At 41.3% G+C, this 13,908-nt stretch overlaps 1 protein-coding gene across 1 annotated transcript in view; it reads left to right on the top strand.

Moving 5' to 3' along the window:
- Positions 1–430: 430 nt before the first annotated feature.
- The window catches only part of LOC307071571 (gamma-aminobutyric acid receptor subunit pi), a gene marked incomplete at both ends in the record, with an annotated part of 28,528 nt that continues 15,050 nt past the window's right edge, over positions 431–13,908 (top strand). The window contains one exon of the mRNA XM_079730597.1: positions 431–486. Within this exon, the coding sequence (XP_079586723.1) occupies positions 431–486 (56 nt within the window). The remainder of the gene's footprint in view (positions 487–13,908) is intronic.

The raw sequence follows: 13,908 nt of genomic DNA, 5'->3' as shown, positions 1-13,908 counted from the left end.
ATGAAGCACCTGAATAATTAAGGCTTAAGACATCTTTCTTTCTTTCGGTTCCCCGGGGTTCTGAGATGCTGTCCAACCACTTTCTATTCCAGTCAGAGATGAAAGCAAATCCATCCTACCTGGTTCGTCTCTGAAGCTCCCTGTGAACAGCAGCCCCAGGTTCCCTGAGAACATCACCCAAATCCTCAATGCTAACAGCCCCCTACGATTCTGTGTGCACAGCACCCCACGGTTCTGCGTGGACCACAGCCCATTGTTCTCTGTGTACTGCATCATGGATTAATTTGCCCTGCAGACCAAGGTACATATACAGTATCCTAACCCTTCTCAATAACAGCACCTATGAATATATGATTTATCTCTTTTATCTGCCTATTTCAGATAGACTTCACCCAGCACCACCAGCACCACCTCTGCTTCTCCAAGCATCATGACTCTGTCCGTTTCCGGAGGGACTCTGCTGTTCACTCTCCTCCTCATTACCAGGTAAGATGCGTGGCTTACAGTGACCGGGACAAGTATTGTGTTCGGAAGTATTGTGTACAAGAACACAACACATGCACAAAAAACGTTGGGATCCGTGTTATGGGAAAACAATCTCAACCGGTGGGGTTCAGAGAGACAGAATGTTCTCTTTTCTGTTCATCAGCAACACCGTGTGGGTTTCGAAGAAGACAGTGAAAAAAAAAAGTGTAGAAAATAGATAGCAATCGAGAAATGCTCACACTGGCTTGGGTATAACGATACGCAAGCCATTCTTACTCCATAACAGGCCCTCTCCCACCCACACACAGCACCCCCCCAGCCACGCTCTAATTTGATTCAATTCACACTGGCGGTCTCACAGGGCTGCATGTGCCAGCCACCGCATCCAAACCGGCATAATAAACTCATTAGGGGTCGTGTGGAGAGAAAAATATGGCTGTTTTCATTTCACATTTGTGTGCCAAGTAAGAAAATGAACCTCTCAACTTGGGGCTAGTTTCATGGCGTGGGATGGATTTTTGAAATGCATAAAACCAATGGGTGATGCTCAACCCCCAAAAGGGAAGATTATAAAATTGAACATCTCAGGATTGTTATAGAGGTACACCTGATATATTGTGCAAACCTGCTAAATCGTTCTGCCTTACAGTATCAACGCTTGCCCTGAACCAATGTTTCTCTATGATTCTGATCTTTACTGTAATTTTAAACTCATCTAATTTAAAGCAAATCTTTTGGCGGTTTGCCTGAAAAGTGCTTTATAAATGAATGATTTGAATGATGAAGGGTAAGATCCAAGCAGGCATTCAGTTAACAACGACTCAGTCATGTCTGAGCATGAGGAAGTGACCCACGGGATGCCAAATTAGCATTGGCAATTGAATTCCCATACATCACTCTGTGGTCCTGATTCCTTAGTGGCTCATTTTGACCTCGTAACTGGTTTGAACCCGTTTAATGGACTGTCACTACCTGATCATGCATGATGTCACCGTCTCACCTCCTCTCATACAGGAGCGAGCAACATTAGCTCATCCATCATGCACATAGCATGTGCCTAGACAGGCAACAAATGATGGCACTGAACCACCCATTATGCACTGGACGAAAGAGCATACATATATACATTTGTATAGCATACATACATTTACTGTGACCTTGACGGCATTGCATGGCATTATCTGAGATGATTCATATCGGTCCTATTAAGAGACTCGGCATCATTGACATCTTGAGGTCTTGAGGTATGTCAGTTAGCCTGCATTGACTGTGAAGCTGGTCTATGCCATTATAAAGGTGTACACTGAAGCATTAATGCACTGGATCCTTTCTAAAGAGCCAGTCACACAAAGACCTTTGAAAGCTGTAAAACACAAGGTGCACTCCCTTGGAAAAAGCAGAGCGGGGTGTTGGGCCTTTTTACTTTTGTAGAGCAACCATGGACCATGGACATCTAAACCTACAATGATGTTGGGCGGTATCTTTCTAGGCGCTCTGCCAAGAAAGCAAGTTGCTCATGGCAGAACGACAGAAGGCCATCAGTAATGCAAAAGCAGCAAGCAAAACACTTTGTTCCCCCCCCCAAGCATCTTAAAAACCTTGTTGTGCCAACCCCTAAGACGAGTTCAATACCGAGATGGATGGAAGTTACCGGATCATGAGAAAGTGAGCTCAGGTCTCAGGGGGTCATATGGTCGCGCCCAACCTAATAATGGACAATAGTTGTACATTAATCTGCACAAGAGCCAGGTTAGGGTCCATATAGAGGAGGCTCTTGTTCATGAGTCCCCCTGCTGTTGAAAGCCAAGGCGGAGAGTCTACCGTGAGAGAACAACCCCGGCTCATTCAGCTCTCATGTTTCTGTGTCGCTCACACAAGAGACCCCCAGCACCGTGATGCATCCGACCTTTTTGCTTCTTCACAGTCAACAGAACAAAGCGAGGGGCTCATTCAAGTGCTAAGGGCCAAGGATCACAGCTGGGTGTGTCAAAATCATAGTGGCAAAAAGAATAGTGTTTATATTAATCTTCTCTGCTGCAGTCAACTGTGGTGCTGTCTGGTTTATGGTCTGATGACACTAAACGGTTTGAAAGACCATACGCAGGGTTCAAACACAATGCGTCTCTTATTTTATTTGTTTGAGTTTCATTAAATTACTTCAACAAACTTTTCGTAAAATGGATAGAGAACTTCACAATGCAAGGAAAAAAAGCTATTATGGAAGTGAAACAAGCAATTTCGAAAGACCATACTTAAGGGAAATACCCCAAGCACCAGAAAGTAGAAGTCCACTAATTAAAAATAAAAGGAAACAAATTGTGTGTGCTCTCAACCAAGATAAATAATGTCCAACGGTAACAACATTCTAAACATATTTTTTTCTCCTCTGAATGACTTTGAATTTAGTGTTTAAGTTAATAACCTAAAGTAATTGGCCTATTTGCTATGCATTAAAACATCAACATCAACAGACACACATTCATTCAGGGAACGGTTTATTGGGAAGTAGCCCAACATCCTCTAGGATACTGCTTGGATTTTTTTTCACCTGATCCGAAAACAGTTCACAGAGTTAACAAGGTCAACTCTAACCTTACGGTCCTATATTTGATACCAGATATCTAAATACTACTATAGTAGTAGTATTTATACTACCACCACCACCACCACCACTACTACAACTACGGATGGTATTTCTGATAGCGATGATGATTTTAATGCAAATAATACAACTTGAAGGTGAAGATAATCACATGTACAGTGGGAAGAGTGTGACTGAGCTTAAACTCAAAGCATAACATGTTGGTTCCCCCACACATTGGTTGTTAGAGAGGAGGCTGATAAAACACTTTTGACAAGTTCATGCCCGAGGCTGAACAATGAAGTTTCTTCCCGCTCTGACAGAATTTGATCTGATACATGCGCAGTTGCACAAATTATGTTATTGCTTCCTTTAATGAATAATTGAAAGACATAAAAGATTGAGATCAAGTGGTGAAAAATTCATTATTTTGGAGTGAGATTATATAAAGTTGTGCTACTGTACATAATAATGGCTACCCAAAGCCCGTTGACTTGATTTAAATAAGGCCAGTTCTAAATATGCACACTCCGCTTAGCTTTGCTGTGTGATTCCACCAAAGATTTCAGGGCCTTCTCCCTTTGGGGGAAAAATTGTATTGTATTGTATGTAATGTATTGAGATAAAAAATAATGGGCCATTTGAAGTGGATGAAAATGGAATGCCTTCCAAATTCAATGAACAGAACCAGTACTGATCCCATTTAAATGCAGAGACACTGGTGGTTTTTCACATTGACATTTTTGTGTCTCCTACAGTTCCATCTTTTCTTTAAATCAGGAATTTCACGTTTTCCACCGCGGACATTAAAATTAATTATGAATTAGCATTAACCATCAGTCTTTCATTGGAATGGGGAAACCGCCATACGATACGTTCAGGGGGAGTGTTCATGGTTGCTAGTCATGGTCCAATCAAAATAACCAAGAGCCAGAGTCTCTTTTCATGGTAGTTATTTTTTTTTTGCCTTTCTTTGCATAGCACTGCAGTGCAGTCCCATTGTCTATTGAAGTCCTCCCATAGTCTCATCCCAATTTCTTATATTTCTTTTGAAGAGCCGATTCGCAATGTTAGCAGATATGGAGCCGTTGCCATTTGGGAACTGAAACTCCATATTGTTGAATGTAAATACGATTTTTTTTATAGTCCATAGAGCTGTGCAAAATACTACCACACTACCACAGGTTCCTTTGTACTACTATAGATTTGTTTTTCTTGTCGGCAGATTTCACTCTTGATTCCAGCGGACTTATCTGACAAATGCTCCCACTTAACAATAAAGTGTTATTTTGTGTGCACTGCTTCTTGTTATATTTTTTGCGTCATAATTAAAGGGATAGAAAACAGGATCTCAAACGCAAATTAACCATGCATTTCAAAGAGGGAATAGTGTTGTATGGATACACAAATTCCAGTTGTGCTTTCTCGCTCTCGGACACTGAGTTAAAGGCTGTGTGGCAGGTTAACCACCACTGTCAATTAATGGGTACATAGAGACCTCAAGATATGGCTCATTTTTAAAATGTCTTCGAAGTTGTGTTATAGTCCAGTTTTTTGTCGTTTTGGTAGTAACAGGTTTTTTAACATTGTGCTGTGGCGAAGACGTTGGGGAGACGTGGTGGAAGGTAGTCTCAGCCTAGTACTAGAATTATGGTGTCTAACTGGGAGGTGGCAAGAACCACAAATAACATGTATGATGGCCCGCACCCGTATAATTTCGAACCAAGACAGCACCACCTCAGTGGTGAATTTAAAGCCAATTAAATGCATGGTCAGAGGAGAACGAGTGCAGAGTTGGTGAAGTGTCCTGGTGAGTTGCTATCATTTAGCAAATCAACAACAAGCGCTGGAGCAAGTCTATGAACAGCAGTTTATACAGTTGCGGAGTGGTATCGGTAGAGTCAGGAGAATTCCAGCAGTTTAATTTGATGTAAATACAATTAGCAATTCCGCGGCTCCAGGGACTTGGGTAGTTGTCGCTGCGTTGTCTCTAGACAGAGACTGCGCAGCGATATCAACATGAGTAGTTCAAACTGGAGAGACGGTGAAATCCGGAGCTGCTGATCATGTGAGAGAAGGCGATGCAGTCACATTAAACGTAGGCAGGGAAAGATGGTACGACGTTTTTGCACTTTGCTCTGTTTGAGAGCTTAAATAAATGGACTGTATAAAGGCCGTGTTGCAGGGTTTATTTTTCAACAAATTTGTGCAATTTGCTTGTTGGTAATAAAGATTTGAAGTGTTCCTTATTGTATTTAATGTTGTTAGGTATCACAAAACGGAATGTAATATGAAAAAGTAGGTACTATTTTAGCGGTTTGCTATTGATTCTCATTTCACCCAGAAGGCATTGCATGACGTCACGTTGGGGAGACACTGACCAAAGCTGCATTGAGACCCTTGAGAGTAGAGACTAATAAAAGAGTGTTCAGCAGATTATAGATCCATGGATAAATACATAGATATTATATATAGTTAGTATATGCTACACGTGAACCTCCTAAGATGGCGCAATTTGATTGGTTCGCTATCTTGGGATATTGGGCAATATCCCATGATTGACATCTCAACCTCGATATTGTTTTCATCGCAAAATGTCCGCTAATAACAACAAATAAACCTTCGGTCTCGGGGGCTATTCCCCACTATTCACTTCGCCTTCGGCGAATAATTGTTGACTAATGGCATGGATGGATGGATGGATGGATGGAAGGATGGGTAGATGGATAGATGGATAGATAGATAGCCTAGTCAAGTCTTTATTAATACCAAACTACACCAATCGTCGGGAATTCATTTAGGTGATTCGGCTCACACAGTATAGCCTACAAGACCACACAGAACAAGGGAGACTGGACATACACAAAATACATCACATTAAAACTAGACACATGCGTAGATAGATAGATGGATGGATGGATGGATAGATGGATAGATGGATAGATATGTTCTATAATTTGCCTTGCGGAGCCAGCCAATCCTGTGCGTGCATGCAAAATAGCCATGTGCGCCTAACACAAGAAAGACGTAATGTTGAGAAGTCATACTAAAAACAGATAGCAAACGAAAGCTAAACCAGACTGTATCAATCACATACTTTGGGTCCATTCTAACTTATGGTAAGAGGCTATGGATGGATGGATGGATGGATGGATGAATGGATGGTTTGATGGATGGATGGATGGATGGGTAGATGGATAGATGGATAGATGGATAGATAGATAACCTAGTCAAGTCTTTATTAATACCAAACTACACCAATCGTCGGGAATTCATTTAGGTGATTCGGCTCACACAGTATAGCCTACAAGACCACACAGAACAAGGGAGACTGGACATACACAAAATACATCACATTAAAACTAGACACATGCGTAGATAGATAGATAGATGGATGGATGGATGGATGGATGGATGGATAGAAGGATAGATGGATAGATATGTTCTATAATTTGCCTTGCGGAGCCAGCCAATCCTGTGCGTGCATGCAAAATAGCCATGTGCGCCTAACACAAGAAAGACATAATGTTGAGAAGTCATACTAAAAACAGATAGCAAACGAAAGCTAAACCAGACTGTATCAATCACATACTTTGGGTCCATTCTAACTTATGGTAAGAGGCTACTCTTTCAATCTTTGCAGTGACTGAATGTTGATGATAAAACTGATTGTTTTGCATAAGATGAATGTGTGCGACTGTGCGTGTCTCCTTTCTCGCTTCGGCATACTGCATGGTTATGAATGCCTTGTGGTTAGTTGTGGTCTTAGTGAAGCATCCTAGCCTTGGAGTAGGATAAGTTGGAGTGATTATGTACAGGCGTGCGAGAGTGAGAGAGCACACCCGCCGTGGTGATGTTTGGCTTGTTGTGGGATGTCTGTCAGCATCCGCCGGGTTGGACGATGTGCTTTGTGTGTGTGTGTTCAATGTATATCTGTCTGGTCGTATTTGCGGTAGATTGATGGTTAAATAATGTCACACCACGATCGGTTATACTTGCAGGCACTCATTTGCAAGTGCACTGATTGCGTGTCCGATAGGCTAAGTTAGCCCATAGCTAGCATTATGCCTTCTATTTCTAGATCTTCTGACTAAGTTTACCGGTACTTACGACATAATCGAAGTCACTAGATAAAAAGAAAACGTTGACTTTCACTCGGTGCTATTCACTGACAGTAAAAATAAATAAAAGTGTCGTTTTTGTATGCACTGCTGTTCATTGACTAGCTCCAGCGCTCGTTGCTGCGTTGCTAAATGATAGCAACTCTCCACTCATTCTCCTCTGACCATGCATTTAATTGGCTTTGATCGGTTCTCGGCAATTCCTCATTCACCCTCTCACGTCTGACAGGTTCGAATTTATACTGCTGTGGGCCATCATACATGTTATTTGTGGTTCTTGCCACCTCTTAGACGCCATAGTTCTAGTACTAGGCTGAGGCTACCTTCCACCACGTCTCCCCAACATGACGTCATCACCGAATGGCGTTAGAAAACACCCGTTACTGCCAAAAACTGAACTTTAACACTATTTTGGAGACATTTTATAAATGATACACATATTTTGAGTGCTTTATGTAGCCATTAATCAAAACTTCCGGTTAACCTGCACGTAGGCCTATAAGTTGACTACGAACAATTATTGATTTATTTAACATTTAACATTTTGTATATATTTCTATCTCTGCTGTGCTTTCTGGCTGTCTATTTATCTATCTCTATCCAAGTATTTATCAGTATAATCTGCTGAACACTTACTAGTCTCTCGTTACTCGCCTCTCTAAAGGGTTTCAAGGCGGGCTTTGGTCTGTCTTCTCCCCAACGTGACGTGCCCCACAATGCAATGCATTGTGGGGGAAATGAGAATCAATTGCAAACCGCTGAAATAGTACCTACATTTTCATATTACATTCCGTTTTGTGATACCCAATAACATTTAACAAACATTTAAATGTTAACTACCAATTGCGCAAATTCTTTGGAAAACGGACCATACAACACGGCCTTTAAAAGACACACCGCTACAGAACATAGACCCGCCTCCTGTCACTCACACGTATCGCTACAGCGCTAACATAGCCCCGCTTCCTGTCATTCACTCGCAGTGCGGTCTCTCGCAGTAGTTCGGCTCTAGTCTAAAATGTGACGGTGTTAGCTACAAGTTAGCTAACACAGCTAGCATGTCAAGTGCAACGCCTCTGCGACCGGTTAGGTAGAGAAATAAAACGGCAGGAGTGCTGTTTGGAAGTACTTCGAACTTGAGGCAGATTACCAAGGAAACTCTAAAGACGAATGTATATCCATATGCGAGAACAAGGTGTTGTGTTTCATAACCGTGAACATAAACAGCAATAGCGATCTTTTTTTTACGAAATTAGACCTTCACAAAGTATGCATTATATGAAAGCTGAGCCTTCACTGATTCCCAACAGTCAAAACCTTTTCATTCTGACTAAAAACTCGCAAATAACAAATCAGGAACTAACTTCCCTTTCCATTTTACAACCAAAAATGATGTCTTACCTTTGTTCTTTTTGTCCTCAAAGTTTAGTTTGATCGCATAAAACGACCATAAACAGGTAATCCAGTGTCTTTGCCCAATTTTGTTGTAACCACGGTGTTTACATCAATGACTCCGATCGGTTTCTGAAGAAAATACATAAATTGCCTTCAAGCAGAACACATGTCCTTCATCGCTACCTGGTGGCCATATGGTGTATTTGCAAGTGTTTGGCTTGGTGTCATTCAATTATATTTGCCTTGAACTTTCAATTGAGGGGTCAAGTACTATGGGTTCTCAGGATATCTACCTGTTTGTGTCCTATAGGGTTACAAACTAATAATGACCAACTGGTCATTATTTCAGGTGGAAATGTAATCTTCCACTTATGCTGTGTTGTAGCTTTATTCACTCTTACCAAGTAGTATCCATATTGAACATTGCACTTGCACAACATTCTTTATTTTGACAACATAACATTTTAAATGCTCTGCAGTTGTGGAGAGATACTCTTCTTACATTGGGAATTATATTACTTTTCTGAAAAAAAAAACAGAATTTTCCTTGTGTTATCGATATTTTGCAAGGTATTTTATCGAAGTTAGATCATCCAGTATTGTGACAACACTGAGAGGGATTTTTTTCTCACAGAATATCTGGTCAGGAAAATATCAAAAAGTAATTTAATATAAATCTCAAAGTTCAAGTTATGAACTCTGTGTTGGAAGGTTTTCTCAGGATTATTTGGTGTGTTCTGAATCCCCACCCCAACACTCTTTGGTTTAGTTGGTTCTCCCTCAAAGTCCGAAACGCAGTAGCTTCATTCAGAATCACGGTCGCCGTAATGTGAGTTTAAGGTAATTGGTCACATGGGGCCACACGCCTGTACTGTAATTTGGGACCTGATTGGTTGATTAGACTGTTTGGCTGATTAGACTCCACCCATTAAAATGGCTTGAAGGAATAGAAGGAAATCAATACACTGAAATGACAGGAGATTGCAATGGATGTCATGGAGCATAATTTTCTGATGATTAATGCCCAGCAGTAGGACCCTTAGTAACTTGATTCAATTTATTCTACTTCTGAATTGTGCTTTTTTCCATGCACTATAATGAGCTGTTAGTTACTCAATATGTGCTATTATCACTACTTCTATCTGTGCTGAATCTATATTTTCCAAGCTGTTCTGTCTAATTAGTTCTGGATTTAAGAAGATTGGTGAAGAAGTACTCTGAAACTTTGACAGAACTAGAAATAATGAATAGCACTCGAAGCAGAAAATGCGTTGAAAATAGTATGCCAATGAAAGGAAAATATATATACTTAGACCTTAATTGGAAAACCTTTGAAGTTGATTTGACTCAATGCTTTTGCAGACTATTGATTTGTGTACATGACACGGTAGAACCAATTATTTAGTATCTTGCCTATATCACAAGAGGAATGAGCAAAACCCACAGTTAACCTTCCTGCCCTGTTCTATGGGAACCGACTAAAATACGAGTGAGTAGTCCTCTTTGCCTTTAAGTACATGTTTGTTTTTACTCTTCAACTTTAAAGCATGGGGAGTCTAATATGACTGAGGCAGCAGACCAAAGGCATGGTCCAAGTCTCAATCAAACAAAAGGTACACTTTTTAAAACGGTATTATATAGAGAAGTTATTCTACAAATATATATCCTTTGCAATTTAAAAGTGCTCTATTATGTTCAGTGTGCCTCAATTCACCGCCTCATTCCTAGCTTGTTATCGACTCATGCTGAAAATGTATTTGTTTCAAAACTGTGACGACTATACAATACTTCCTTCTGTCAGTCCATTAAGCATACTTCTAAAGTCAATTCTATGTATTCACAGACGATTGAGAATACAATGATATCTTTTTGAGCGGTTGCTTTAGCTCTTGCCATAGTTTATTTAATATTTCCTGCAACAGTATAAAAAATTGACAATGGATGGAATCCCATCGACAAAAGGTGCGGTACATTTTGCACTGTTAGCACGGGGGCCCCATTCCATCCTTCATCATTAAATCACATATCATGGCTGTCAATCACAGCCCAGCTGCCAAACCGTCCCTTCTGGGAGAATCTCTGTTTAGTCAAATGATTCACAGTATTAGCTCCACTGGTGAGGCATTACACTTAAATACCGTTTGGTCTAGAGGGGATCTGCATTGAGCATTGGCTCTTCCAAAGCCAATTTCAGACCATCTGTGAGGCAGGCATGCATATAGAACTCATCCCCTAACGGAACCCACGATAGATAAGAGTTCTTGTTCCCTAAAAGGCATATTCGCTTTGAGGCTCGAGCAGGCGATGACATGATTTATAAAAGACAGGAATTGGAAGTTGAAACCCTAGCGGCAGTGTTTTTTGTTAACATTTTTATCACCCATGTTAGACAGCTATAGTTTGAGCTGCTCTTTGAAATCGAATTGCCTAGGCCTTAAGATGTGTTCTCCTGATAGGACACTGCTACTGCCAGTGGTTATCGTTGGTTCATGTCCTGATAACGTCTGAAAGCGTAGGCAATAACTGGATGGTTATCCAAAGGCCAAAAGAAATGTGTGATTGTGTTGCCTAAAGCTGTGTAGCTTTGGACAGTTAAACAGATTATACTTTCTTCGAAGTCCCCCAAAAAAGGTAATGGTAATTATGTACCTGTGCTAATTTTACATTTGAGGATAACCAAAAAATAGGTGCATTGAATCAGCGGGACTACAATCTCCAACATGTTGCATGCCTGTCTGCTCTAGTGCTTTTGGTATTCTATATAACGGTTGCAGCAGTTTATGTTTCACAGCCGGATGAACCCGATTTGCAGCGCTCATCCATGGGGCTAGTGAATTACATGGTAATCGTCTTGTTGGCTTCACTGGATTTGTAAAGCTTCAGGTTTCTCCAAGCGATTTCACAGTTGATTTCGCAACAATGTTAAGCATTGAAAAGTGTAACTCTGATGAGAATCCAACACAACCAACGACCAAGACAGTAGCAACAATTGATCGGGTCCTGCATCTAAAGGCAATTGGACTCCATGATTGTTCTCTTCGAATCATCCAACCAAAAAACAATCATCACCATTAGGAAGATGTTGTCTGTTGTTTGGTAACAGAGGGACTCAGATGAGACCATCAGATGAGTAAATGACTCCGGGAAATCTGCCACGTAAGGAGTTGCTTCTTCTTTCTTAAACTAAACCCAGGCATTTAAATTAGTATCCATATTTTGCAGTAATTGTAATTGCAATATTGTTGCAATCAAAATATGCTGTACATCTTTTTAGTCAGTGTCAATAAAAGGAAGGAAATCTCGTTATGTGAAGCGGTTTCCCTTAAAATAAGCCTGTTAGAGGCTGGGCCCATATCAAATCAATCCCTGTTGCGAGCCCCAGCCCAGACTGCTGTGAGCGAGGAGACGGAGGCAAACACAGAATCCATACCCGTCAGAGGTACAATTCTCTGGTGAGTGCTACTGGTCACTCTGTCACTTTGACATTTCCTAGATCCAATAACAGCGCAAGGCATCAATACTTTGCTCTGTTTGTTTGTCCAAATAGGTCTGTGCTGCTTCTTATTATTTCCTCAGGTGTGCTGCAGTTGCTAGTACAATTATATATAATCTTGCCGGGCAAACACACACTGATATTGATTCGCAATCGGGATCGTACAGTGTATAGATTACTTTTTGTCTGCAACTTTTAAAAGGTGGCCACAGAATCTGGCAGTTGTGTATAGATTCTGTCACCATGTCCACTTTACATTCTGTCACTGCTTTGCCTAAGGGAAGGAGATTATCTAAACTAGCAACAAGTTATACAACATGCACAATCCTAAACATATATAGTTATTACACTAGCCACTGCTCATTCCATAGACAGATGGATATCTTACTTCCTATTGAAGCTAGTTAGCTTCATCTAATTCTAATGTTCCACTTGAGGCCCTCTTTGTAAAAAACTCAGCGGCAATGATAAAATGAAACAAGCGTTGATGTTGAAAGTATCTAGGAGTTACAATGCTCTTGCAAATTTTTTGATCTTAAAGATTAGGAGGTATTGCAGTTTTCTTATGTGTTTTGAACTCAGCAGGAAAAGTCTGGCCTTACTTATTAATCTAAATAAATAAAATAGCACACAAACAAACATAAATTTGTGTTGTGTCTCAAATGTAATCTAACTTGAGAAAAGCTATGGAATGAAAGATGAACACAATGTACAGGTATTCACCAGAGGCTTGTAAAGAAGTATGGGAAGGTTTTCTTGTGAAGGAACAACAGCGGGGAGGAGTGCAGTATATGTTTGGCCTCATAGTGTTTGCCTGTGTGCCTCCCTAAAGGCAACCTGTCACTCACAGCCTGTAGCCTGAATGTCTTCATGGTCCTGAGAGAGAGAGGATAGAGGGGGTAGAAGGGAGGGTTGTGGACGAGAGAGAAAGAGAGGGGGTGAGGGGGGAGAGAGAAAGAGAGAGAGTGAGAAAATAAACAAATGTCATTGCATGTGTGCCAGAGCAGCAGCGACTACCTCCAATCTCATTTCACGGGTAGAAAAAATGAGCATTATCTGCAAAAGGCAGAATAGGAAACATTTAATGCGAGCTGACAGGTGCAGCAAGCATCCAGGGTGCAGCAAACATTACCAGCATCCTTACCTCAGCCTCTTCCTTCAGGACCAGGCGTAGGGAGGTGGGAGCGGGGGCGAGAGGGAGAATCTTATCCCTACCTCCCCCAGCCACCTGTCACTGAGAGCCGGACGTATCCTCTCATCTTAGCCCCGGGCAGGTATTCATAAGTGTGTGTGGGCGAGTGTTCTGGGCCTCCACGGATTCCTCTGCGGCTCATGAGGGCATGCTGGAGCCTCCGTTCACTGGAATAGCTTAATCAGCCCTCAGCCAGAAAGGTCCGGGCATTTGTCTACAGGTTCTGACCCGTCTCTCCGCCGAAGAAAGACATCCAAGCGGTAGGACTGGCATCAAAGCGATTCTGTGCTTGACCTGGCGTGCATCTTCGTCTCGGACCTACTTAATTCCTCTCTTTGATGGAGACATCTGCATAGCAATGACCTTATTTCAAGTCTGTCTGCAGTTAAAGGTGCCAAAGCTCTTGCATAACGTTATGTAAGTCTGTAGTTTTTCATTCCAAGTGTTCCTATCATGCAAGACTCATATATCATCATCATGCATAACATACATGCTGATGGGAGAAATAATATAAGTCAATTACCAGGATTCGCCGAGCTAAACCCCCCATTCCCCCCCATAAAAAAAAAGGCCAACTTTTTTTCCAATGCCCATCAACACTTCCCACTGCACCTCGTGGACTCAGATCCAGCCCATCCAC

This window comes from Pollachius pollachius (genome assembly GCF_949987615.1).
Source record: "Pollachius pollachius genome assembly, chromosome: 2".
NCBI classification, from domain to species: Eukaryota; Metazoa; Chordata; class Actinopteri; order Gadiformes; family Gadidae; genus Pollachius; species Pollachius pollachius.
This window is presented reverse-complemented; position numbering and strand designations above follow the sequence as displayed.